The sequence below is a fragment of the Gymnoscopelus braueri genome (assembly GCF_963280865.1).
Source record: "Gymnoscopelus braueri genome assembly, chromosome: 22".
Lineage (NCBI taxonomy): Eukaryota > Metazoa > Chordata > Actinopteri > Myctophiformes > Myctophidae > Gymnoscopelus > Gymnoscopelus braueri.
Window position 1 is genome coordinate 7875562 of NC_137624.1, and position 26809 is coordinate 7902370.

At 41.5% G+C, this 26809-nt stretch overlaps 2 protein-coding genes across 6 annotated transcripts; one reads left to right on the forward strand and one right to left on the reverse strand.

The window, feature by feature from the left end:
• The first annotated feature begins 1057 nt into the window (after nt 1–1057).
• On the forward strand, nt 1058–9227 carry kmt5aa (lysine methyltransferase 5Aa). The gene is made up of 7 exons (XM_080419554.1): nt 1058–1337; nt 2679–2829; nt 5159–5435; nt 6312–6399; nt 6570–6629; nt 6974–7164; nt 7735–9227. The coding sequence occupies exons 2-7, from the start codon at nt 2751–2753 to the stop codon at nt 7943–7945; spliced, it is 906 nt and encodes a 301-aa protein (XP_080275680.1). The 5' UTR covers nt 1058–1337; nt 2679–2750; the 3' UTR covers nt 7946–9227.
• A 3190-nt stretch (nt 9228–12417) lies between these two features.
• Nucleotides 12418–26450, reverse strand: rilpl1 (Rab interacting lysosomal protein-like 1). Of its 5 annotated transcripts, XM_080419535.1 has the most exons (9): nt 25766–26450; nt 24055–24202; nt 22668–22786; nt 22075–22323; nt 21215–21367; nt 20234–20284; nt 19993–20150; nt 19287–19385; nt 12418–16453 (listed from the first exon to the last, which is right to left on the reverse strand). In XM_080419535.1, the coding sequence occupies exons 1-9, from the start codon at nt 26057–26059 to the stop codon at nt 16321–16323; spliced, it is 1404 nt and encodes a 467-aa protein (XP_080275661.1). In that variant the 5' UTR covers nt 26060–26450; the 3' UTR covers nt 12418–16320. The 5 variants fall into 5 exon arrangements, with proteins under 5 accessions (XP_080275661.1, XP_080275662.1, XP_080275663.1 ...); XM_080419536.1 differs by lacking the exon at nt 20234–20284; XM_080419537.1 differs by lacking the exons at nt 20234–20284; nt 21215–21367.
• Between the last annotated feature and the right edge of the window lie 359 nt (nt 26451–26809).

Below are 26809 nucleotides of genomic sequence, written 5' to 3' on the forward strand. Positions count from 1 at the left end.
TCTTTGTTTGTGTTTGTTTTGTATTGTATGTCATGATTGTTATAAATAAAGATTTGTGGGGGAAATAGTTACAACTTCAACCTGTCGTGGCGTCCCTACGTTTTTATTTTGGGGCATGTAAAAGTTATGAGTGTTTAGAAATTGTTTTTAAAATGCTAAAAGGGTACGAGTGATCATTAAGGGTGCGTTCGGAAATTGCGCACCGGAGCACACTCGCCTATTAGTTTGTATTGGCCAGTGCGCTCAGTGCTGTATTTCCGAACGCACCCATATGTGTTCTAAAAACTTCCACAGACACGTCAACTTCTCCCCATAAAATAGTGAAATATTTCTCATTTAATTTAACGCAGTGTTGTCTTTGTTACTTAACAGCCATATGGACTTGCATGTGATAGGGATCTCATATCCTTGTGTAAAATATGTTGAGGGTTTTAAAAACAAAATAAATGACAATTTTTTTACTTTCTTCAGTATTTCCAATTTTTTTACTTTCTTCAGTATTTCCAATTTTTAATACTTTTACTTCTACCCCACTCTCAGAGGCAAATGTTGTACGTTTTACTCCACTAATTATTTGACAGCTCTAGTTACTACTTTGCAGATTTAGATTACTATCATAAAACATATTAACCACTTCAGCCACTTTATATTTTGGCCATTTGAAAATAGCAGATCTACAAGCTCACAATGCGACACGATTTGAGGCATGTGAGCTTGTAGATCGGCTATTTAAAACATATTTTTTTATACATTGTGAATTTGTGAAATGGGACATCTGCACAATGAGTATACTTTTGGTACTTTAAGTACATTTTGATGCCAATGCTTTTGTACTTTTCCGCAAGTACATTTTGAATATCGGAATTGTACTTATTTTTCTACATCGCAGTATTGATACTTTTACTTTAATAAGTAAAACATGTGAGTACTTCTTCCACCGCTGAACAGAATAAGTGACCCGGAAGCTATGCCTAAAGTATTTTAATCCATTGTTCTCTGAAGCCTCTAGTGTCAGTTTTAAATAGAAAACAACCACCAGAGGGCGTCAGGACGCATCCTCGTTTTTAAACATGGCGGAGAGAAGCCGTGCGGGCTGCATCATCGGTTGAAAAGACTTTTAAAAAAAGACCTCCACATAATAGTCTATTTATGGACGCGTCCGTAACGTTAAAGTCCCCGATCAAATACATGACGGACGAAACATAGCTTTGAAAACGGTAGCATAACAACTAGAGAGACTGGATCCTTCACCAAACCCGAGCAAAGAGAGCATCCGATCCAAGGCAGGCAGGAGGAACCACAAAAACAAATCCGACCTGGACGGACGGATCGAGGGGGTAAGTTTCTCTTTCTCTCTAGGTTTAAAGTTAAACGTGGTGTGTTTTGTTTACTGTTTTGCAGACACGAAAGCGATGTATATGCGTTTGACATCTTTTTTACGATTCTATCCAAAGGATCGTTGTTTAAGTGCTTGGTGTGTATGTTTGCCAGCATGTCTAGTCTGTCCTTATGGAAGGAACTAGGGAAGGGGGGGCCGTGGGGGGGACACAGACAGACAGACAGACACCATGTTCTATGTTAGATCAGGTCAGCAGAATAGCATGATCTGATCTGTTGCAGCTCACATTAGGCCTACTGGTGTTTTTTTTGGGATGTGTCATGTTAGTAGCTCATAAGATAACAGACATTGTTTAACGGGGTCATCGATCAATGGCGAACCAAAGACCCAGGTCCCTTGGGGCTCCACACCCCCTTATAACTGTCATTCCACTATAGGCAGTGGTGGGGAAAGTACTACATTTCTTTGCTTAAGTAAAAGTATCAATATTGCAATGTAGAAATACTCTGTTACAGTCTGGAATTTAAAAAATACTTGACTAACAACAAAAGTACCAAAATGTACCTACTAAAAGTAGAAAGTACTCATTGTGCAATGTCCCATTTCACAAGTTTTCAAATGTGTGTGAGCTTGTAGATTGGCTATTTTCAAAAGGCCGAAATGTATATAGGGCTGAAGTGGTTAATGTATGTTTTGTAATACTAATTAAAATCTACAAAGTAACTAAAGTTTTCAAATAATTGTGTCATTATTGGGCCATTCCACTCACTGTCTGGCTTTGCACCACACGTTATCCAGGGACTCACTGGAAGTTTGTCCATGTTATTAATTCGCCATTACATCAGTGTGATATATCGGTGTGCAATTAATTCCATATGGACTCTATTAGAATTACAGATATTCCTCCTCACATTACATAAATGCGCTAACAACTATATTAACATGAAATGGTTTCACCTAGAGATAAACCATACAAGACAAGCACAGTAGTTGAAAGCATTCAAATTTCAAATACAGAGATACACTGCGGTTGTTCTGCAGGAACTCGTATTCAGAGAGTTTTGATCTGTACACATCAGATCATGGCACATACAGTATCAGGACAAATTTTCTGCTTTTGTTCACTCACTGCATGTTGCGAACTGGTGTTACTGGACACAAGGGCTTTAAACCCTCTATCTATACTTAAACTAAAACAGTACTTAGTTGACCGGTTTCAGGTCTGTATGTGGTCCACTCTTTCAGAACACAAAGAGTGGACCAGCTAGGGTTCAAGTGGTTAAATTGTCAGGGTCTTGCTCATGTACTAAAACACATTTCTTTGCCTTCATATTCCCAGAAAACTGTATGCGGCCATTCCATTGCCCGTTTAAGCTCAAACAAGTCCACCACATCTCCCGTTCGCGATGAGATGATGATCAGGCTCACACAAGAAGGAAGATACTCTCAGAGATACTGTCTACAATATGACACACAGTGGCAAGAGGAAGGTACGTCGTGTTTCTGTTGAGTTGTATTCTAAACAGTACTAGGGATGCACGATTTATCAGTCATCATATCGGTATCGGACAATGTTGGTCTTAAAATGCAATATCGGTATTGAACTGATATCAAAATAATGTATTGTTTTTAGCCGACATTTTATTTTATAATAATTATGTTTTGAATGTGAAGCTGAAAAAGCCCTTTTTGATGATGAAGGCTGCAGATTCTGGGGAAACTTTCAAAACGGTCAACAAGTTGGAAAAATTTTCAATACAAATACTACATTTATGTTGGGATATGGGCCAAACTTTCAATATGGTGCATCCCTAGTTTTGGAATGAAGAGGCATTCCTTTTTCAAATTTAGTGTTTATATGCCTTTTTCAGAAAGGACAACGTTTTACCTTGTTTTTATACAGATATTCTACATCAGTAAATATCGGTTATCGACCATAACAGCAATGTTGACATCGGTGTCGGCCAGAAATGTCAATTCGGTGCATCCCTACTAAACAGAGGCTTTGACAACGTTTTCAGTAAGCAAGCACATAATCTGTGATTAACTGCGTCCAGCTCTTGGTTTTTGCACTTGAAACCTGGCGAGTGCATTAGGGCACACCCGCTCACTCTGTAATGTCAGCATTGCTGCAGACATTGCTTGAGCCAATAGCCCACAATTCATAGCATTGCGAATGCGATGCCATCTTGCTAGCTTGCAAGAAAAAGTTTACAATATGCAAGTAAAATACACTGCTCATTGTTGATTGATACAGTAGCAGCACTGTGTAGCCGTTTCCAAATATGTTTTAATCTGATTTGAAAAATGTGATTGTCTATACTATGTTTAAGTCAATAGTTTTGAGTAAGCTGTTTGTTTCCACGCCTCTGCAAAAAGAAGTGTTTCTGTAATACTCTTGTTTTCACGTAAATAAAGGATAATTATATTAGATTGTAGTAATAGGAGGGGACAGTGGCTTTAAGCACTGCTGGGATTACATTTATTCCATATAGTTTGGATAAGCTGATGCATCTGAACTGCTAGTGTTGTTTTTATTTTCATTTCCATTTCATTTATTCTATAGAAATAGTCCTGTTTTCCTTCAAATGCAGACTTGCTCACCTGTTAATGAACCCTGCCTTTTTAGATGGCTGGAGACCTCATGAACATTCCTGTTGCAAAATGTGTGCTTGTCCACCCAAATCATATTCACATCTTTTAAAACATGCATTTGATCTCACTCCAAAAATGACTTTTTGACAGTCACAAGGTGGTGGGAGAGAGTTCTTTTGAAAGAGTTACTTTCCTTCGCCTTAGTGTTTTAATACAAACGCATGCACACATTAAAAAACCCTTTATGAAACAGTGGTAGGGGTATATCTGGGTTCCTCCAGCAAAACAAGCTTTCTCTTTATCAACAACTAAAAAGTTAGACTCAAGTCAAGAATCAGGAGGGGTTTATTCGTCTCTTAATCATACCGAGCAGCAAAAATGTCAGTTGGTGGGACAAACGTAGCATGTTCCACAGAGACTGTGCTAACACAACAATACAAGATAATAAAAAAGTTTAATACAAAAATGCTTGTATGATAAATCTCTTAAGACAAGAACAATATCTTTTTAATGTCAGTTTCAGATGTGCAAAGAAGCAGAATGCACTGTATATATACAGTACATCAAAATCCCTTGTCTATTCCACTTGTCCTTGTACATTTCCATCCCTTTTCATTTTCAGAAACCTGATCGATGCCAATGTCTTGCAATATACGAGTACATTACAAAACCAGAATGGTGCAGCAGCATTACTTGTATTGCAGCAGAGGGCCACTATATTTCCACACTCACTCCAGAGGGCCACATTGCATATTGTTGGGCAGACACCTCTTGTCTCCGTATTTTAACTTTTTTCGTAAATTAATGCCGTACTTCGCCATTCTATGTCACAAAAGTAGCAAAAATAGCCGATCTACAAGCTGTCTGCTATTTTTCCTTTTTTGAATTAGAATCCTGAAAAGTAGCATTTGTGTTTAATTTCAAATGCATTTAGTATACTTATGTTAACTTTATGAACTTAAATACAAATACATTGGACATAAAAAAGATAATAGAATATTAATACTAGTCAATAAGCTACTAATATAGACTGAAGTAATTAAAGCGGGTCATGTTTGCATGTTTGGAATTGTAACAGCTGAAATCAAATATCAGTATTGCGATATTAACCTGCGGGCCGCATTAAGTGAAGGTGGGGCCGAATGTGGCCCCCGGGCTGCCAATTGCCCATGTATGTTGTATTGTATTGAGTCATTTCCACTATTTGCTCCTTTACACCCGCAGGTAGCAAACCAAATTCCATCAGCTTGAAAATGCAAAACGCCTCAGAGTTGACAGAGATGGGAGACCAGTGCTCCCCCTGCTGGGCAGACGAGGAGCCGTCACCACAGCTGCATTACCCTCAGTCTTGGCGCCTGTCTCCGGTGGAGGTCACCCTTCCTCTGAGCAGCAACACGGCCCACATACCCCTCCTGACCCACAACAGCAGCTCCGCTCCACTTGCCAACCAGAGGAGGGTTGTACGACGCAAGGTCAAAGGAAAGAAGTCCACGAAAAGAATGTAAGGCGTCTCGATCATCAAGGCATTCTATTTTTTTACTCCAGATTTAACCCATTGAGTCCGGGGGCGCATCTCGTGTCATTTTTTAGATTGCTTTGGCTATTAAAAAATAGCAGATATACAAGCTCATAGTGCGGCACCAAGTGCCGCGCTATGAGCTTGTAGATCTGCTATTTTTGAAAAATCGTGTTTTCTTTTGTGCAAATCTTTGAATATATATATATTTTTTTTTAAGTGAACATTTGTCACTCAAATCTTTGCATCCGGGGGTCCCTGGAACAAAATATTTAACAACTGTTCGCTTTAAAAATTCTACATTCAAAGATGTGCACACATTTTCATAATTTTTCTAAAATAGCAGATATACAAGCTCATAGTGCGGCACCAAGTGCCGCGCTATGAGCTTGTAGATCTGCTATTTTTGAAAAATCGTGTTTTTTTTTGTGCAAATCTTTGAATATATATATATATTTTTTTAAGTGAACATTTGTCACTCAAATCTTTGCATCCGGGGGTCCCTGGAACAAAATATTTAACAACTGTTCGCTTTAAAAATTCTACATTCAAAGATGTGCACACATTTTCATAATTTTTCTAAAATAGCAGATCTACAAGCTCATAAGCCTCGCTATGAGCTTGTAGATCTGCTATTTTTTAATAGCCAAGTATAAAATAATGGTTTAAGTGGTTACACAGACCTGTTCCCGATCTTAATGGGTTAACATGGGAGCAGCAATCAACAATGTTGTCCCAATCTAGAACCCCCCCCCCATGGAGATAGGCAATATTTTTTTAATCTTCAACTAATGACAAAATGGGGACTCCAGGTTGAAAGTAGTCAAACAGGGTTGTAAATGTCTCTCTTGTTAATTGCAGTACTGAAAATGGGACTTCACAAAACCGAAAAGTCACCGACTTCTTTCCCATTCGACGGAGCTCAAGAAAAAGTAAAGAAGAAATCAAGGTGGGATCGAGTTAATGTTTTTGTGCGAGTCTGTTAAATTCTTGTTGCAGTCCTAGCAGTTTGTATTTCTACTGCATGTGTATTTAGAATGGCTTCATATTAAGTGTATTTGTGTGGCGGTCAAATGTGTTCATTTGCACTAACACCTTCTCATTGTGTTTTATTGTCAGTGTGAACAAAAACAGCACATTGATCATCTCATTACAAACGGGATAGAGGAAGGAATGGAGGTAAAAACAAAAAAAACACACTTTCTCTGGTTATATTTGCAGTGTGGCAAGTAAAACCAGGCTGTGTCATTTAATTCCAAATTTGTTTTCTAACATCCCCAATCTAAAAGGTTCATGCTCGTTATGGGACTTACATATCTCTCTCTTTATGAGACTTGAGTTCAATTCAAATTGTCACCAATTCTTTGTTCTTGATAAATGTCAGCCTGGAAATAAGCCCCCTATATTGTGCATAACTCGGACTGTGTCTAGCAGAGCCGCTAAAGTGTATTTTGTATAGCTTGTGAATGCCACTTAATTACATGAATGCACCATCTTTTAACTACTCTCTTTTTGTGGTACAGGTGCGACATATCGAGGGAAAAGGGAGAGGGGTGTTTGCCACCCAGTGCTTCCAGAAAGGCGAGTACATAGTGGAGTACCATGGCGATCTTCTGCACATCACTGATGCCAAAACGAGGGAGGCCGAGTATGCTCAAAACCCTGCCACAGGATGCTACATGTACTATTTTCAGCACCTCTGCAAAACATACTGGTATGTTAATAAACCATTGCATTTCCCTTGCAGGACAGTGATTCCGAACCTTTTTTAATTTCAAGGTCGGACCCCCCCCCCCCCCCTGTTTGATATGTATTAGGCAACGGACCCCCATTTGGTTAATTTAACTCCCGTATAGGTCCATTCTGTTCCAAACTATCAATCATTTAGTTGGGAGCCCCCTCATGGACCCCTTGGGGTCCCCAGACCCCACATTGAGAACCAATGACTTGGATCACAATAACTTATCTGTTTGTAGATGTTGCTAAAGTTGCTAATAACAGGAAAGGTTTGTTCAATATTTCAATATACCATATTTCAACTTTTAGTTTGACTTTTTTTGTAAATTAATGTCCTACTTCATCATATAAGAGTGTCACGCAAAAGTAGTGAAAAAAAGATGATCTACAAGCTCACAACACGTCGTAATTAGACGCATTGTAGATCTGCTATTATTACTGTGTATGTATAGGTAGAAAAACTTTTTGCAGCGTAAAAAAATGTGTCAGTCTATCCTGTTGCTTTTCACCTTAATAAATGATACTTATGTTTTTTCTTATTTTTTAGTGTGGATGCCACGAAAGAGACTGGCCGAATGGGTAGGCTGATCAATCACAGTAAAAATGGCAACTGCCAAACCAAGCTACACGACATCAACGGCATCCCCCACCTCATCCTGGTGGCGTCTCGGAACATCGCCGAGGGTGAAGAGTTGCTCTACGACTACGGTGACCGCAGCAAAGACTCTATCGCAGCTCACCCATGGCTCAAATATTGACGACTGACGGGCTGATCTCAAAGAGAAGGGAAACGAATTTATAAAGATTTATACTTCGGCATGCGCCAAAAATAGCCAATCTGCAAGCTCTCGCCGCTGCACGTCTGCGACCCGTTGTGAGCTTGTGGATCGGCTATTTCCGACGAGCGCCGCCGTCGTGCGACGTAATATAAACTGAGCATAAGCATTTGTTTCTCATTAGCTAATGTAAAAAATGCCTTAGCAGCAGAATATGTATCCTGTTTTTCCCAAGATGCAGATGGATGTTCTGGGAGTTTGTGTGCAAGCGGGAGACATTGGTGATTTGAATTAATGGAGATTTAAGGTACATCTGCTTTGTCAGACGATATCCATAAGCTTATTTATACACTGATATGGAACATGCTAGGTCATTTGATTTCAGCATATTTATTTTGTATATTTTGTATAACCTTTAAAACGAGAGCTATCACAGCATGCGCGTGGTAGTGGCTGTTTGGCATTTTATACTGTTCTTTATTCTTAACTGGTAGCCTAGTGGCACTTGGCAACAGCGGAAGGAACCAAATTTGTTTTTGTTTGCAGCTGAGCACGGAAAAGAGGGTAGTCCACATGCAAATACACATGAATGACTGTTCAAAGCTTTTTTTCTTCTTCTTTTTTTAGATTGTTGGGATTTGGGGGGGCATTTGTTCTCTATTTAAAATAGGAAAATAGCACCGGTGAGGAAAGTGAGCACAGTACACAAGTGCGGGTGGCAGATCTAAGATGTTTTGGCTTTCTTTTTTTTCTTTTTTACACTGTTTTTGTTCCCTGCACTGGTTCCTTCCCCTGCTTAGCAATAATTGCATTTATAACAAGGACTCTTCAGGTTGATGATACAAAAATTTAAATAGATAACGTTCATAAATTATAATTATGATGATGCAAAGTATATGAGCCCTTTCTAAAAGGCTCGTCAAACTGTAATGTGATATTGATTTTTTTATCATGTTTTTATAGCTGTAGTTTTCTCTCTCCCTTGAACAAATCTTTACCTCCAGAAAGCTGTCAATTGTCTACATCCAAATATTCCACGTAGACCATTTTAGCAATAGAATTGGCAACAGATAATTCATTTTTGTTTGCGTTTTATTATTCACCAGATTCTAATTACATTTTTAAAAGCAATGTTTTTTTGTTTGTTTATATGTTAAGAGTTTAACTAGATTTTACAAGCTTAACTAGACGATTTAACCTCTGGTACAATTAGGTGTTCAAGTTATTTGAAAATAAAGGAACTTGATTAATGTTTATTCATTAAGACACCACTCTGTAAGGCCTTCATTCCACTACTATAGGCATCTTTCTCTGAGTGCCACTGTCTTTACTTTTACAGTGGATTCCTCAATGTTTCCATGCCAACGATCCCCAAATAGCCTTCGCCCACGAAAATAGCCGATCTGCAAGTTCACAACGCTTGCGTTGCGCTGTGTGTGACATGTGAACTTGTAGATCGGCTGTTTGATTTTTTTTTGGTTTTTAGAATGACGTGCCCTAGCCTGACACTTTGCCTGAATTTCGTTTCACTTCATTATTCAATATTACATAATATAATTATTTATGCAGGTGAAAATCCCATTGAGATCAAGATCTCTTTTAACAGGCAGCCCTGTTCAAAGGGGTGTGAGTGGTTCAGGGGCAGTAGCTAGGCAACTTCAGGCTGCCTTCAAGCTGTTAAAATCAGCTCAACCTTTTCAGAGCAGCACTGTACTTATCGATGTCAATTGAGTTTTTAACTTGTTCAGTGTCAAAAACCAATCTGTCTTTGTGACATGTTCCACAGACATTACCACAAAAAGCCTACTTTATAAGAATACATAAATAACTCACTCAACTCACATGGATAGAGAAGCATTTTATCCAGCACCACCGAGTAGTTTTTGTTTTGTTTTATTTTATTTTTAAAGGGGGGAGGGGTTTGCTCGAACACCACTCCCTAACAAAGCTATATTTTGTTTTTTTAATTTCAGATAGGTCAGTGTAGAAAGAGATGAGACAAGGCCGGGGTCGGATTCAAACCCAGGTCCTAGCACTCATAAGGAGCATGTGGTCTGTGCACTAACTGGCTGAGCAACCAGGCACCCTTGTGATTCTTCAAGCTCTTATTCATTAACTTCCCCTGTTGGTGCTTTTTAGTGACTGTTGTAGCATTGATTGTATGGGTGGAGGAAATGTGGATTAAACATGTATTATGCAAATAACTAATCTGTCAATCTACTTCACTTTGGTTGTATGTCTACCCAACGGAGGTAACAATGCCTGTAGCCCAGAAGCATAATATCGCCCTTAACCAGGGAGGATTCCCCAGGTCGGTCAGTAGATCTACAAGCTCATCTACATGAGCTTGTAGATCTGTTATTTTTTTTTAAATGGTGAACATTTGTGCAAATCTTTGAATATAGGCTATGTATTTTTAAAGCAAACATTTGTAACTCAAATCTTTGCTTCTAAATCCTAATTGTTTTTTTCTCAAAAAACCTATGTTTCTATGTATCAGTGGTTCTGAAACCTTTTCATGTCAAGGACCCCCCAAATTATATGTATTTGACCACGGACCCCCATTTCAAAATATTTAGTTCCAGGGACTCCCCCATGAAGCAAAGATTGGAGTTAAAAATGTTCACTTTAAAAATATATATATTCAAAGATTTGCACAAAATGTTCTCAAAAATAGAAGATCTACAAGCTTGTAGCGCGGCACCGAATAGCCCAAAGAAAGAAAACAAATCTAGAAAACAGGTTAAAACAAACCATTTTATGTTAAAAAGTTATGGCTCTAGTCTATATTCTGACAGACTGACAGTAATCATTGTGTTTGTTCAGTAACGGGTCTGTCTGTTTCTCCAGCTCTTGATAAACCGTAAATGCATTGTCAGGTGGGTTGCCAGTGTCATCCAATCATGCAGGAGAGAGAACACAGTTATCAGCATCAGTTTTATAGTGTTCCAGTTCCAATTTTGTCTGCCAATAGTTTTGTTTCATCACTTCCAATTTCACTTGTTTATCCTGTGTCCAGTATGAGTTCTTTTTCCTGATTGGATTGAAATTGGCATCCCAACATGAAAATCTATTTTCTGATTACTAAAGACCGGCGGGTAGAGACAGGGAGAGCCTTATTAGTACATGTGGTTAAGAGTATCCGCCCTGAGACTGGGAGGTCGGGGGTTCGGTTCCCCGACCGGGTCATACCAAAGACTATAAAAATGGGACCCAATGCCTCCCTGCTTGGCAGTCAGGATCAAGGGTTGGATTGGGGATAAGTCCCTCCGACATACAGTACTAGCATCATGTCCAGGGGGTGTACTTGTACATCAAGCCGCCTCACGCTACAGAAACAGGAGATGGGCTCCTGCCCTATGGGCCATAATTATGACTCGGCAAGGCTTACTTAGTGGTTGGAGGTGGTCTCCCTACTATTGAGCAGTGGTGGAAAAAGTATGTGGTAATGTAGAAATACTGTTACAAGTAGAAGTCCCGTATTCAAAACGTACAACTAAGAGTAAAAGTACAAAAGTATTGGTATCAAAATGTAGTATCAAATGTACCAAATGTAGTACCAAAAGCACAAAGTATTAATTATGCAGAATGTCCCACTTCACACGTTTTCAAATGTATACAAATCTTCAAGCAATCCGTCGTGATGCGACACATTGTGAGCTTGTAGATCGGCTATTTTCAAATGGCCAGGGCTGTATGTATATACAATGTATATAGGGCTGAAGAGGCCGTATGTTTTGTAATAATAATCTAAATCTGTAAAGTAATTAGTAACTAAAGTTTTCAAATAATCGTAGTACAATATTTGCCTCTGAGACATCTCAGAGTCTGAGATGTAGTGGAGTAGAAGTAAAAGTACTGAAAATTGGAAATACTCAAGTAAAGTGAAAAATACGTCAACATTGTACTTAACTCTCTCAGTGCCAGACCCCGAGTTATCCCGAGTTTTAGGGTTATACCCTCAGTGCCAGAACGAGAAATCCCGAGTTAAAAATAAATAAATAAATAAGTTTTTTTTTTTTTTTTGGAAAAAAGTGTTCAGAACCCAAGATATCATTATCTGAAGATTTGCAGCTCCATCCACTCTTTGTTTAACCTATAACTGAAAAAGGCTGTATCTCGCTTCCTAAGCACCTTTTTTTTACTTTGAAAAAAGAAAAAAGTTGGCATGGTTCGCAATAAAAAATTTTTTTCATTGGCACTGAGAGAGTTAAGTACAGTACTTTCCACCACTGCTATTGAGACATTTAGACCTTGGTTGGCAAGTAATGGCTGCCCGAAGCTTCTATGCTCTCCTGGACAAGCGGGGATCCGATCCAGTCTTGGAAGAGCAGCAGTAACTTTATTCTTTGAATCATTACAAATGAGTTCAAGTGAAGAAGATATTTAGAGAATCAATCTGATGAATTGTCTACAAAAACTGACAAACACCTGGAAAAATTGTTGATATTTTATTATTGAGCAGACATGTTTTAATAAAAGGCAACAAGCTGTCTTAATTAAAAACAATCAATGCATTCCTTATACTTTTTCAACAGTAATTTAATTTAGGCTCATGAAAGATTCTTATGGACCTATAAGCCAGGTGGTGGGGGGTATCACTGAATATGGGAATTGAGGGAATGGGTTTTGTTATTCTGATCTATCTAGTCCCACAGTGCCTATACTGAAATAGAACTTAAAAGCTGCAATCCGGAACTTATTTGAATGAATATAAGGTTATTTTAACCAATTGAGAGTATGTTAGTACAATATAACTAGCACCTGTGCAGTGGTTGGACGTGGTCCTCTTCCATTGAGACATTTAGACCCCGGTGTCAGGTAGGACACCTACTGGTGGTCGACATGTAGTACTGCCTGAAGCTAATAAGCACAATACTGTATCTCCCCCGGTCAAGCAGGGATTGCATCTCGGCACAGCGGTAGAAACGTGGTCTCTCATGCATGAGACCAGGGTTGTACTGTGGGTCATGAAAGTAGCAGATTGCAGCTATAAAGTTCTACATTACATTTCCCTTTATTATGCTTAAAGGGACACTTCACCCCAAAAAAACTTAGTTTCAATGGATTAGTCACCCCATGGACCGGCAGCGGTTCCGGTAGGAGACACAACGACTCGTTGTGTCTCCTACCGGTACCGCTGCCTACCGGTCCGCTGGTCATCAAATTATTGTCTTAGGAATGAGACAAAAACAAAAAAATGTCCATGAAAACCCTAACTGTGTTCTCCATGGGGTGACTAATCCATTGAAACAAATTTTTTTTTGGGTGAAGTGTCCCTTTAATATACTATAGGCTGCCATTCCATTTTCATCACATTATTCATCCCTCACCGGCTCACCCACAAATGGCACCATCTTTTAAATAAGATGTAATTTTGTGAATGAAATTGTGAAACTGCTCTCTTGATAGCCTTGGATGATGCAGTATCTACAGTATGTGGTTATTTATCATCTATCATCATAAAGGTGGCAACCTCCTTTAGCGTTGCCATTTCATTGACACTGAAATAATGGGACCGTCTTTCTAGGCAATTCCTATGTCTGTTGGCGTTTTACATTCATCTATGTCACCTCATCAGCTCAGCATAAACAACACTAAGGTGCAGCTACTAATAAAATGCACCCCAATATGCCACAGCTACTGCAGTGGTTTTCAAAAGTTTTGTGCCCGAGCCACACCAATAGGCAAGTCAAAATGTCAAGGCACACCTGCATTCATAGAATAAAAGAAGAACAATAAAAGAACAGCAACATTTTAATGTGCAAACAAGTACAACGTTTCGACCAGCATGTGATCTTCCTGAGGACTAGTTTGCACATTAAAATGTATTTGGAGCAGCAGCTGTTGTCCGGACTTCTTTTATTCTTTGATGTTCGTTTTTTTTGTGCTGCACCAGCGACCAACGTGGATGTGCATAACAATTCCTTTTAAAACACCTGTATTCACTTCAGTGCAGAAAAGCCTCTCTAACGTCTTATCACACTCATCACTCTGTATTTTGATTTTACTAAAGCCAAATAAAATGTTCAACCATTACTTAAGCCCTATTTCACACATTAATGTTTTTTTTCCTCCAAAATAGCAAACATACCGCAAGCAGGTAAGCAAGCAGGTCAGCTATTTTCACTATTTTAGAAAATGTGTAAAACAAATTTAATGTAAAAATTTTAATAATAATTCAAATGTAAACCTTTCAGCTATAATAACATGCCCAGTTTCAAATTGGCCTCTGTATTGGGAAATGAGTGTGCACAAAGTACTGATATAGTAAATTAATGAAAATAATGCATTACTTTAGTTGCATATATTGCAATAAAAATGTGTGCTTGTCACAAAACCTCAAGGCACACCTGTGTGCCTCGGCACACCGTTTGGGAACCACTACCTTACTGGCCAGGCCATTATGTCTCACACAAGTCTTTCTTGTGAACACAACAGCCAATAGTAAGTGAGAAGGCACACGATGCCCAGAAAGCACAAACAGCATCAATATGTAAGCATTTAAATAAACTCATAACACCTATGATCTTCAGTTTTACAAACTCTGTATTTCTACAGTCATTCCTGAAGTCAGCCTATATCTTATGACACTGTCATAATATCCAGTAGGCTTCTCAACAGGTGCCATAACACAATCTGACAACTGTCATGTAACCACATTGCACAATCTTCTATACCGGGCTGTTTTCATCTGATAAGATACAGCCTTGTGTTAAAAACACATGGTAAATGTGTAATCTGTAATTTGTAGAGCTGCATAATTTTAATCATTTGTAAATTGCTGGTGACTTGGGAAACAGTTGAAAGATCAATAGGACACAAGTGTTGTCATTTTTAAAATAAAAAGATTATAACAAGGTTCATGTATAACCATGTAAAAATAATAAAGCATTATATTATTTTATAATTTATTATAAAACATTTTATATGCTGTTTGCTTTGTAACAGCTTTGCTTTGTTGTCTTTAATGGCATCATAACACAAAACTGCCAAAGGAAAATGTATTTAGCAATGCATTGACCAAAAAGTCACTGAATGCAAATAATTTTTTTAATGTCCTTGAAGCAAATAACTTTGGATCGGAACTTTTTGTGCGATAATGAAGGGGTTGGGGACGACAACATATTTTTGTGTCCTATGCTTTCGACGTTACAGTTGGTGTCAAATTTGTTTTAAAAAAAAAGTAAACCCAATATATTTCTTTAAAAACTTAGTAGTTATTGCTGGACATACATTCTCATGAACTTTTTCTTCTTTCTATTACCTCTAACTGCAACTTTCCTTTTCCATCCAACATCCAAGTATACCCTCTGCGGAGTATCTCACTCAAACATGATCCTTTTAAACATACATGTTCATGCAATTCTCCTGCCTTTCCTAAGTCGTATAGAGTTTGCATGTGCCATTACGTCTGACTAGGTAAACCTTTGGGACCTTTTGTTCATTTCCTATTACGTTTTTTTTCGTTTTATCCATTTTCCCCCAATTTAGATGTTCTGCCAATTACGGCTTCTCCTTGCACTGTAGTCCGTTGTCGCTGCTGCTGACCCCTACCGGTTGGTCTTAGGGATGGTGTGGACGAGCACGCGTCACCCCTGCCGGTCCAGTGCAGAGGAACATGCTATTCTTCCCAGTTCCAAACCCCATCGAACAGCCACCCTGACCAACCTGTAGGGGTCGCTGGTGCAGCCACAGAGATGGCTCTGCCGGGCCGGCTATCCCTCACAAACGCAGCCAATTGTGTTCGCATGGATGCTTGGCCAAGCCAGATGCACTGGAGCTGTGATTCTCAATCTTTTGAATTCCAAGAACCCCCAGTTTGGTGTACATTAGCGCCACAGACCCCCAGAACTCTGAGTGTGTACGAATGGAACCAAATGTGGTTCCATTTGTACCCTCTTGGAGTTACAGACCGCTTGGTTCCTATTACTATCAATAATTTAGCTGGGGACCTCCCTGGTACCCCCTCAAGGACCCCTGCGGGTCCCTGGACCCCACTTTGAGAACCACTGCACTGGAGGATTCGAACCCCTAGTCTCCGCAATGGTGGGCAGGAACTTTAACCCCTGTTCCCCCACCCGAGTGCCCCGTAATTTCCTTTCCTAAACTGGAGTGTCAACTCAACGTGCTACAGTGTGCTCAGGCTGTACTTGTCGTGCTGTCAGTCCGTTCCGTTTTTGAAGCAGGTAATGTTTCAGTTGCACTATGAGTCCCTATAGGTGGATTTGATGTGCAGTGGGGGGGGGCGGTGGCTGCTCACAGGTCTGACCACAAGAACGCCATTTAGGTGACAGACGTGAAGTGTTAAAAGTTTGGCATGTTTTCGAGAAACCTTGTCAAGTGCTGTCCAGCGACTACATGTGCTGCAAAGCCTCCTGGGCCTGCTCCGTGTACACGTCCTCTTTTCCCGCCCACAGGCCAAAGCTGTCGTCAAACGGCGACCCCCGCTGGGCGTTCCTCTGCTTGTCCCGCGAGAAGAAACTAAACCTGAGTGGAGAGAAGAGAGAGGACACGTACTGTATCGTTGCTGTCTCCATATTTGAACTTTTTGCGAAGATTAACGCCCTACTTGATCATACTACAGCGTCACACAGTAGCAGATCCACAAGCTCGAAACGAAGCGCGAAGCGGCGCGTTTTGAGGTTGTCGATCTGCTACTTTTATTTATTTTTTGCTAATTTGAATCCTGCAAAGTAACAGTTTTCCACCCGACAGAGACCATATGCTTAATTTGTAAGCCGTGTCATGCGGTGGTGTGCCGCACCGGAAATACCCGATCTTGTAGATCGCCTATTTTTGGTGAGCGACACAGTCTAAGTATAAATTGGGCTTTAGTGCTTTAGTATCTGGCAATCAATCATAAGCACATGAGATTAAATGATTATGCAAAATGTATGTAATTAAGTCATAGTAAAAAAAAATCAATTTCAGCGCATATTAGCATGTAATTTATCCTATGTTAACAGATCAATGCAATAGGGAAAAAAACAGCATGAGTATAATCCATCTACTCTACCCTTGCATCTACTTTCATCTCTAAAAAACATGTTTCTACTTCTCTGATCTTGCAGCACAGACGCGGGGATGAAAATGAGTTAATTCTGGTCAGTGAAGGAACAGAAGAAACATGACAGGAAGGAGCTACGTGTCTCTATTCTGACTGGCTGATTCTACTGATCTTCCCATTGGACAGCGATTCAGAGAGCCCCACAAATCAGCCAATCAGAATACTACATAAGACTCAAACGGTCAACACATGCAGGGGAGTGACAGGTGTTAGCTAACGAGCCAAACGGATGGGGATCATACAAAAGAGAGGCGACTGATTGGCTGTAATGTGGGGTCATCTCGAATCAAACCAGCCGCCACCATCGGCATGATGGTTGTGAAGATCCTGTTACACACACATGTATAGACACAAACATACGTACACACACACAGGGACAGACATGTAGAAAGGGACAATCAACCACAATCAACCACAATTGAACAAAGAAGTTCACATACAACTGTAATAGAAAAGGAATCAAAGTCGTGCCATAAGCCTGGTTTATATGTCGTGATGGCGTGCCGAAGGTAGTCGAGCTTGAAGATTGGCCATTTCCGACACACGACCCCGGTGCACACGTATACTATAAATTAAGCATTAGTTGCTTTCCGACAAAACAAAGTTGTGGTTAAGCGCAACACAGGCCCTGATTCATAAGGGTTTGTGCTGCATAGTAATGTGACGTATCTATAAATTAGGTTCCCATGCTGTGCACTGATCACATGCAAAAAGAGGAGCATACCCAAAAAAAATAAACTAAAAGAGAAAAACACAGTCACAGGGTTCCCATTCTAGTCATACAGAAGCAATTGAAATTAGCTCTCTGTTCATTAGTCATATTAGTGGTCCTCATTATTGACCTGAAAATTGGCAAGTCAGAAGACTTCGCCCTGTGTAATGAATTTTGCTATTGAGAATGGCTGCTAAACTTGGTACTGACAAATACCCTCCCTGGCGTCCCTATTCTGGCCATGTCATAACGGGCGGAAATTGTAAAAAAAACGAAGGCCTATATGCTTAATTTATAGTCCGTCGTACACCTGCGTCGTGCGGTGAAAACAGACGATCTTCAGTATATCAGCTATCTTCACTGTGCAAGACTGTCATATGACGAAATATAACTCAGGTTTAAGCAATTAAGGGAGAGGGCCTTACATCTGTTTCTATTCTCTACTTCTCTCTGACAGTAAAACCAGGTCATTGTGAATCAAACCGGTTCTATTCCAAACTTTTAGAAATTGAAATGTACTGCTCTTGTGCCATCTTTGTTACCCGGATCATTAAGGCCATCATCTTTTTCTAATTTTTTACTTTGTCTATTTTAATATAATAAATGTGTCCACCTTATAAAACATAATGGCAAAACATTTTCTAATGGAATCAAATGTTGAGTTGAGTGGCGAGTTAAATTGAGTCCATAAAATGCTGCTATAATTTTTATCCCATAATTTTTACTCATTATCGGTAAAAAAAAATCATTGTTTTGTTATGTAAACACAGGGCAAAGTTACATACTATGCCTTTAACATTCTCAGTGTTATTACACATGAATTATTACTCTTCATAAGAAAGACATCTTGTGAACCATTTGTGCATAAATGAGTCCATTTTGAATGCCTGCATGCTGTGTACCATTGTTGGATGACTCGGTATTAGATTAGCCCACCTGTAGCAGCACTGGAATAGGGGTGTGTGTGTGTGTGTGTGTGTGTGTGTGTGTGTGTGTGTGTGTGTGTGTGTGTGTGTGTGTGTGTGTGTGTGTGTGTGTGTGTGTGTGTGTGTGTGTGTGTGTGTGTGTGTGTGTGTGTGTGTGTGTGTGTGTGTGTGTGTGCTTATCCATTTGTAACTCTGTGAGCGTACAAATGGAACCAAATGGACCCGTAAGGGTCCATTTGGTTCCATTTGTACGCTCTCAGAGTCAGATGAACACTGAGGATTTGACAGTATATAGACGATTGAGTGGCTGTATCCCTCTCATCCTCGGGGATGTTTACCTTATCATTTACACTGTTAAATGATGCATCAGGGTGGGCATGTTGAGCCCCCCAAGGTCAAACCTTTCAAGACAGCCTGTGTGTGTGTGTGTGTGTGTGTGTGTGTGTGTGTGTGTGTGTGTGTGTGTGTGTGTGTGTGTGTGTGTGTGTGTGTGTGTGTGTGTGCGCGCGCGCGCGCGCGTGCGTGCGTGCGTGCGTGCGTGCGTGCGTGCGTGCGTGCGTGCGTGCGTGCGTGCGTGTGTGTGTGCGTGACTGTGTGTGCATTGTGTTAACCTACAGGCGTTTTATTCCAGACTCAGGCTGGGTAGTGGTACGGGAGCGAGCCCTCAGTTCAGGGGAAGGACTCGGGCTGACGATCTCATCTTCTGCCTCCTCGCTGCAAAGAAACATCATCCTCATCATGTTGTCATGCACCACTTTCAACCTGGAAACCACTATTTTGGGTATGTCATTATAGGTGGAAAAAAAAATGTTCTTCAAAAACAATGGAAAATTGGGTGATCTACAAGCCTCTCAACATGTCAAATCACGGTGTGAGCTTGTAGATCGGCTATTTTCGCGAAGTGTACAACAAAGTATATAGGGCTACACAATCATTTTCCCAGATAGACCTTTATAATTAATCCCACGGGGGAAATTTTGTTTCAGCTTCAGCCAGCTGACAGCTGCTCAGATGGTCCTGATGAGCGCTCCGGGAGGAGCAGTTAGGGGTTAAGTGTCGACCTGTAGACATTCCGACTCTACCCACTAAGCTACAGCCAACCTGATGAGTATAATTATATATATCGTTGCTTTTGGGCAGAAACCTCTTATCTCCATTTTCCCCCATAAATTAACGCCCTACTTGATCATACTATGGTGCCACGAAGCAACGCGTTTCGTGCTTGTTGATCTGCTACTTTTGAATTTGAATCCTGAAAAGTAACAGTTTTGGACATATGAGGTTTCCACCCGACATAGACGACATATACTATTATGTATACCTTTTGTAGTAGGCAATCTCCTCCTGCAGCAAGAAGACCTTGGCTTTGAGCTCGTTCCTCTCATGCAGAACATCTCTTAGCTCCTGTAAAGTGAACCGGGGCCGGTTGGGGTCCTTCGGGTCCAAAGAACCTACCATCTCCTCCTCACACAGCGCCTCCTGGTGGGTAAACAAGACATATCACCCCAAAGGAAGCAGGAACAGAAGAGACGGAAGGCAAGGAGGGAAGGAAATAAGGATACCTTTGTAAAATATTGGAACACAGCAGGCATGTCCTCATCGCACATCGCCTCCTGGTGGCAAATAAAGGCGGACTCTGAGTCAAGATTGTTAACGGCCTTGTTCCAATACCTCTGAAATGCGTTGCCCTTGCCTCCTCCCTTCCAAGCCAAGCACCTTTTTCTATTTTTTAATAGCACAAACCTAAGTTGATCAAATGCTTGAACAAAGAACTCACAGCATGCAACCCCAAAAAGTCACCACAATGCACCAAGCAGCAAAAGTCAAGGCTCTTCAAAAACAGACCAGGCAATAAACTTGAATTCCTGCAATTATGAATTGCTATTACTCATTACACCACACACAGCGACAAATTTATTAGTCAGTTTTTTTCACAGTCAGTATGAAGTTAGGGACTTTTCCATGTGCTATTATAGGTTGAGTTATCAAAGTGATATCTATATTTAGTCGTGACAGTGATGATTCAAAATTGTGTCACCGACTTGGCAGAACGGTACACAGGCTCACACAGACAGGCGCTGTCTGTGAGCTCTTGACACACCCATGCCAAGCACACCACTTTAAATCTCTCCATGGCCAGTACACAAGCACAAACAAACAAACAAGATTTCTCCGTGAGTCACCTTTGTCTTCAACTTCCCGGGTTTAGTAGAACACAATTTCAAACATACACATTAGTTTAGCCATATTTCACCTTGGTGCTCTAGGCATGCCACCAACTGTGAAATTGTTCTTCTCTAGGAGCGGTGCATGTCCAGAGTTAAGTCAGATTTATACTCAGTTGTGCGCCGGTGACGTGGGCCAAAGATAGCCGATCTGCAAGCTCACAAGCTTGTAGATCTGCTATCGTCGGTGCACAACTAAATATAAATGAAGCGTTAGAGGCAGGTCAAACACACACCACCCTGTGTTGCTGACTATCTGGCTCCTACAGCATCACCCATTACAGCAACACTGCATTGCCCAGAGCAACACTGCATTACCCATAGCAACACTGCTTCCTCATCACCATCCTCATCCTCACATCCCTCAGGGCTCAGGGAGAGGGACGAGGGGACAAGGTCATCCCCTCCCAAGCTGTGTCTCTCTGACCATCCTGAACCCTGAGCCACCTCCATCACTGCAGTTTTACCACGCTGGGGGAGGAAGTGACATTGTTTTTTTATCCACTGAACAATGTAGGTTATTAAAAACGTACCCATATGAGGATCTAACTGCAACACAAAGCTGCTCGAGACGTCTTTCTCTTATTAAGAAGACTCTAAAGTCATACTGTGTAACTTTCATTTTTGTAGTCTTCCTGGCGACACCTCTGGTAGCATCGGGGTCCGCAAGTCATCCGTTCAAACTGCAACACTAAGATGTCTCTTCAAAACCGAAGTAATCTCGCCTGGACGCAAAGCCCCAAATCCAATAAATCATGGTCTGGGAGCTGAGAATAATTTTGGAAAGCAACAACAATGAAACGGTATGGATTTATTTGCGCAACACTGATTTAAATACATTTCAGGCTCCAAAGCACTTCCTCCGAGTGCCTGACCCGCATCACTCTGACACAAGTTTCGGGGACAGACACTCGCGACAAAAAATGTATTTAGATAAGTGGTCACATACAAGACATTTATTTATTTTAGTAAAATATATGCCAGTGAAAAACCATGTAAAAAATTACTTGTTTCATTAAAAAAGTTAAACTGTATGACTTTAATACTAATCTTCCCTTATCATAACTGAATGAAGCGGTAGTTACCGTTATACCTGACTATAATGACCGTAACTGTCACGTTTGTCTGTGTCCTGTCCTGTCCTGTCCTGTCCTGTCCTGTCCTGTGTCCTGTGTTACCTGTGCGGGTGAGGGGGGGTGGGGTGGGCGCTCCTCGCTGTCCTGGGTTGGCAGTAGATCTCCCTTCAAGCGCTCCCTTAAGCGTGCCACTTCCTGGCGGAGGGCGCCGACCTCCTGCCCCTGTGCCTGTGCGCTCGCTTCCAGCTCCACCTTCTGCTCGATGAGGGCTTTCCCCTGGGCGTCCACCACTGAGATCTTATGGCGCAGGTCGTGGTTTATCTTCATGAGACGGCTTTGCTGCTGCTGGAGCTACGAGGGAAAAGAATCCTCAGCGGTCATTTCATTCCGAGGAAGCACAAACGGAACCAAATGGGCCATGGGCCTGTAACTCTGAGAGCGTACAAAATGGAACCAAATGGACCCGCAACTCTGTATGCTGCACCTTAACCAGAATGTCAAAGATTGCTTCCAGGAGGAAAATGGAATGCAAAAATAACTAACATGACGTGAGTTAAATGTATATAAGGTACTGTGTGGTGTGTTGCTTGTATTCCCACAGGCCGGCCTGACAATATACTGAGCACAGAGGAGGACTTCTGAATCCTGTCTATGTGTTTTATCATTGCTAACCATCAAAACGTAGTAACACTTACTGCTTCTATGTCGTCGTTCTTCAGTGCAAGCTCGCGGTCTTTGGCCCGGATCTCGTCTCTCTGCTTGTCCACCACTTCCTTCAGCTTCTTCATCACCTGTCGCTCCCTCTCCGACATTCCTGGAAAGGCCAGACAGGAAACGACTAAACAATTGGACAGGAACAGGCTTATAACTATATCATGACGAAGGAAGCTGTTTGACAGCCTTAATTCACTAAGTTGCAAGTTTTCTTAATGTGAACAGTCTGTTTATGTCTCTTGGTCATAATGAAGACAGGCAGATTATTTTTAATGCGTTAGGAAATGGTTTTTTTGCGCCATAGTCATCAGAGACATAACACAGTAATACATGGAATTTAAGGAACTATATACATCTAACACGTTCACCATACACGGACATATACAACAGAAACAACATTTACACAACTCGTATGCACTTGGTCTTACAGTTTGTGTGTGTGCGTGTGTGTGTGCGTGTGTGTGTGTGTGTGTGTGTGTGTGTGTGCACGCCAGCAGGTGTGTTTGAGGACTGACGGTGGTCTATCCTTGTTCTGCTGGGCCTCAGTGAAACAGTGTTAAGGGGAACTGTAGCGCCTCTGTGACATCATGACACATCCACTGATGCAGGGACACGTTTGGCTTCTCCTCACAAGACAGAGAATGCTTCCTTTGTGTGCATGTCCGTCTGTGTCCATGTTTGTGTGCGTGTGTGTGTGTGTGTGTGTGTGTGTGTGTGTGTGTGTGTGTGTGTGTGTGTGTGTGTGTGTGTGTGTGTGTGTGTGTGTGTGTGTGTGTGTGTGTGTGTGTGTTTGAGACAGACAGACACACACACACAGATTGACCGATAGGGTTCTCATTTAATTCCCCTCATTCGTGAGCATCGACGGCGGATGGCTAAACAATAAAGCACCAATCTCCACTCATTTATCTCCAAAGAAACTAGCCTGGTTCCAGACGAATCTGCCATTGCAAAAGAAATTGCCCTCAGCAGATTAGGTCTGGCCCCTCTCATTAGAAATTGGATTTCTCTCCCTCCGAAGTTGTGAGGGACCAATCAGGACCCAGTATGCAAATATGGGGCGGGTTTATTACCAGGGATTTTTTTTTTTTTTTACCCCTGGGAAAAGCAGGTTCCACACAGAGATTCCAGACTAATATCTAAGCAGTGATATTAGTCTTGCCATGCCAGGCTACAAAGAAACCGCTTCATTCTATATGAAACACGTGCTTGAAATGGTTGTTTTATAAATAAAAATAAATGTGTGTGTGTGTGTGTGTGTGTGTGTGTGTGTGTGTGTGTGTGTGTGTGTGTGTGTGTGTGTGTGTGTGTGTGTGTGTGTGTGTGTGTGTGTGTGTGTGTTTTGTATGTATGTGCACACACTCTCACCCTCATGCCTCTGTAGGTCCTCCTCACTCATGGGGTCTTTGATGGACATGTTGGTAAGGAGAGTCTTGTTCTCTTCCTGTAGCTGTGCAATCTGAGAGAGCAGGTCCTGGGCCTCACCTCTCCACACGTCTTCTACTAGCTCCAGCTCCTACACACACACACGCACACACACACACAAGTACGCACACACACACAAGTACGCACAGGACACACACACACAAGTACGTACGCACACACACACACACACACACGCACAGGACAGCGATTTCATGAATGCCTTTTCTTTTTTTTTTTCTTTTTTTTTTTTTATCCATGAGTCTAAAGCCGAAAAATACTGATGTATTATCTTGTGTCCTTGTTTACTGTAAATCGCTCTGGATCAAGAGCGTCTGTTAAATGCCTAAAATGTAAACTGTAAACTGTACAACCGTACAACTAGATTCTGACAAGTGCCGGAAAAGACTGTGATTGGCCAGTAGTCAGTTGGGGCAAATGCTCACCCCAAAACATGATTTACGATTCTGTGCCTATCGGTACATAACTCGGGCAGCACTGAGTCGTCTCAAGCGAACTTCGCAACGTTCGGCACGGCGACTTGTTTGCTTTAGCTCGCTCAGCGGTGCCTCTCGTGGCTCAAGTTCGCTTGAGACAGCGCGCCACCGCCGCGGTCCAAAACCATACTTTATCGGCAAAAGGTCTGCGGTTGTCGGAAAAAGAGTTCCGGCAGCGGGATTGGGTCACAGGAGGTTGGGGTCGGCAGTCCAATGCTCAGAAAGGCTCGCCACCAGACCAGGTGAAAATCTTGGGTTTTGGGCTGTATTAGGATGTGACAACGCCCCCACCGCGGGCGGAGTTCTTGTTTTTTCGTTTTTGCATTCAGCCAATCGCAAGGCAGGCAGGGCGGAGCTTGGTAGAATCTAGTTACCATTAAATAATACATGCTAACACCCCTGTTTATGGTTACATGGAATCCATTGTTAGAGACCAGAAGTCAATCCCACCACCGGAAGTGGGTCAAATTGCAATTTCCCCCCCACTATAAGTTATAGTGGGGGGTCTATAACCATTTATTTGACCCTACCTCCCGAACACAAGGTCGCACAGCGATCTGCAGGCACACTTAAAATTTCAAAGAAATGTTGTCTCTAGTTATTGAATGGCATTTGTCTGCCACTGTACATAATCACAACAACTCCATATCCAGCCAGTGTCACGGGACAGACTAATCAGTCAACCAATGACAGCCAGTGCATTCTAGCCTCGTCACTGTCACGAGAACCTGGGCCACCATGCACACACACTTCCATGTCAACAGTGTCACTCACTGAACGTTAAAGCACCTCACATCATCATAGTGTCAAGTGCGGAAAGGTCCGCAATCTGGCCACTTGAATTAACCAGGGTAGAGGTCTTTATACGTTACATTTTCAGGGGTATCTTTGATTATGTTAGGGTTATAGCCAAAGAAATAAGAATATATAGTCCTATAGGTACAGTAGGCTATCTGGTGCATTATTTTGGGGGACAGACTATGCCAGCACAATAAACTTAATAAAATAACTTCAGAATAGGCCTGTTTATATTCTAAAAGGCCCAAATATAGGCTACATTATGATTTCCAACCCGTGGTCTGATCACTAAGTTCTTCCATAAAAAAAAAATATTTTATTTATTTTTTTAAATGGTTTTTAACAACACAATGTTTAAAGACCTTCTTGTGTTTCTTCTCCTTCTCCATGCGGTCCATCCTCTCCAGGCGCAGCTTGTCCAGCTCCAGCCGCAGCTCCTCGGTCTCGGGGCTGATGCTGTTGCGGCTCACCATCACCTCCAGGATCTCCAGCACGCGCACCACCCTGGGCATCAGCCTGGACAGCGCCTCGCAGCCATGCTGGTCGATGATCCGCTCGAACTCCTGGCCCACCACCGCCGCGATGTCATACACGTCCATGACCGTGAGGTCCGCGACGTTCTTCTCCAGCGCCGAGCCGTACTGGTCTTGATCCATGTTGTCTGCGTTTATTTGCCTGTGTTTTTAAATTAGAGATCCCTCTCTGGGTTTGTTAGAGATCACCTCTCTCGCTCTCTCACTTTGTCCGCTTTCCAAAAACACAGTCCCCTCCCGGCCGTACCCTTCCCTTGCCTGGTTTCCTATTATAACCTCAACAAACTTCCTTCCTTCGGAAAAAAAGACAGACCGTTAAATCCAGAGACTTGATCACATATTCAAGTACATTTTAAGGCAGCTCAAATAGTTCCAGCATAATCCATATCGCTGTAACGTATCCCCGTTTCGCCGGCTATTACGTAGTATGTGTATATTTGTGTGTAATAAATAAATGTCGGCTGCGTCCCATTGCGGCCCTAGTATAGCAGGCAGCGCACTCACTGACTGCTTTCTGTACGACGAAGCATAAATCCGGGCTTTTCCTGTCTGCTGTGGTCACTTTATAAGTTGTATTGCGCATGACAGGGATATATCGGACACAGGAGGTCGCTGCAAGTCCATTCATGCGATCCAAAGCACAGTGCTGAAATAACACAACAGGTTGTCAAGTGATGACATCTTCGCAGGGTTGTGCAGTTGGCTTAAATCCAAAGCATAACTCACCCTGTCTGATCTTCCTTTTAATTAAGGACTTATAAGACAACCACACCTTCTTCTAGAGTAAACAATAATAGGCCTGTCAGCTGACAAGTTTCAGCAAGCAGTTGAAATAATTATCTGACAGGCTAGTGAATTATTTTTTAGGAGTTA

Excerpts from the sequence above, each read along its gene's own strand:
- kmt5aa (XM_080419554.1), top strand. The coding sequence starts at position 2,751 with ATGATGATCAGGCTCACACAAGAAGGAAGATACTCTCAGAGATACTGT. Across the intron at positions 6,400-6,569 it reads AAAGTAAAGAAGAAATCAAG|TGTGAACAAAAACAGCACAT; the intron begins GTGGGATCGAGT and ends TTTTATTGTCAG. Across the intron at positions 7,165-7,734 it reads CACCTCTGCAAAACATACTG|TGTGGATGCCACGAAAGAGA; the intron begins GTATGTTAATAA and ends CTTATTTTTTAG.
- rilpl1 (XM_080419535.1), bottom strand. The coding sequence starts at position 26,059 with ATGGATCAAGACCAGTACGGCTCGGCGCTGGAGAAGAACGTCGCGGAC. Across the intron at positions 19,386-19,992 it reads GAGATTGCCTACTACAAAAG|CGAGGAGGCAGAAGATGAGA; the intron begins GTATACATAATA and ends GTTTCTTTGCAG. Across the intron at positions 16,454-19,286 it reads GAGTCTGGAATAAAACGCCT|GTTTAGTTTCTTCTCGCGGG; the intron begins GTAGGTTAACAC and ends CTCTCCACTCAG.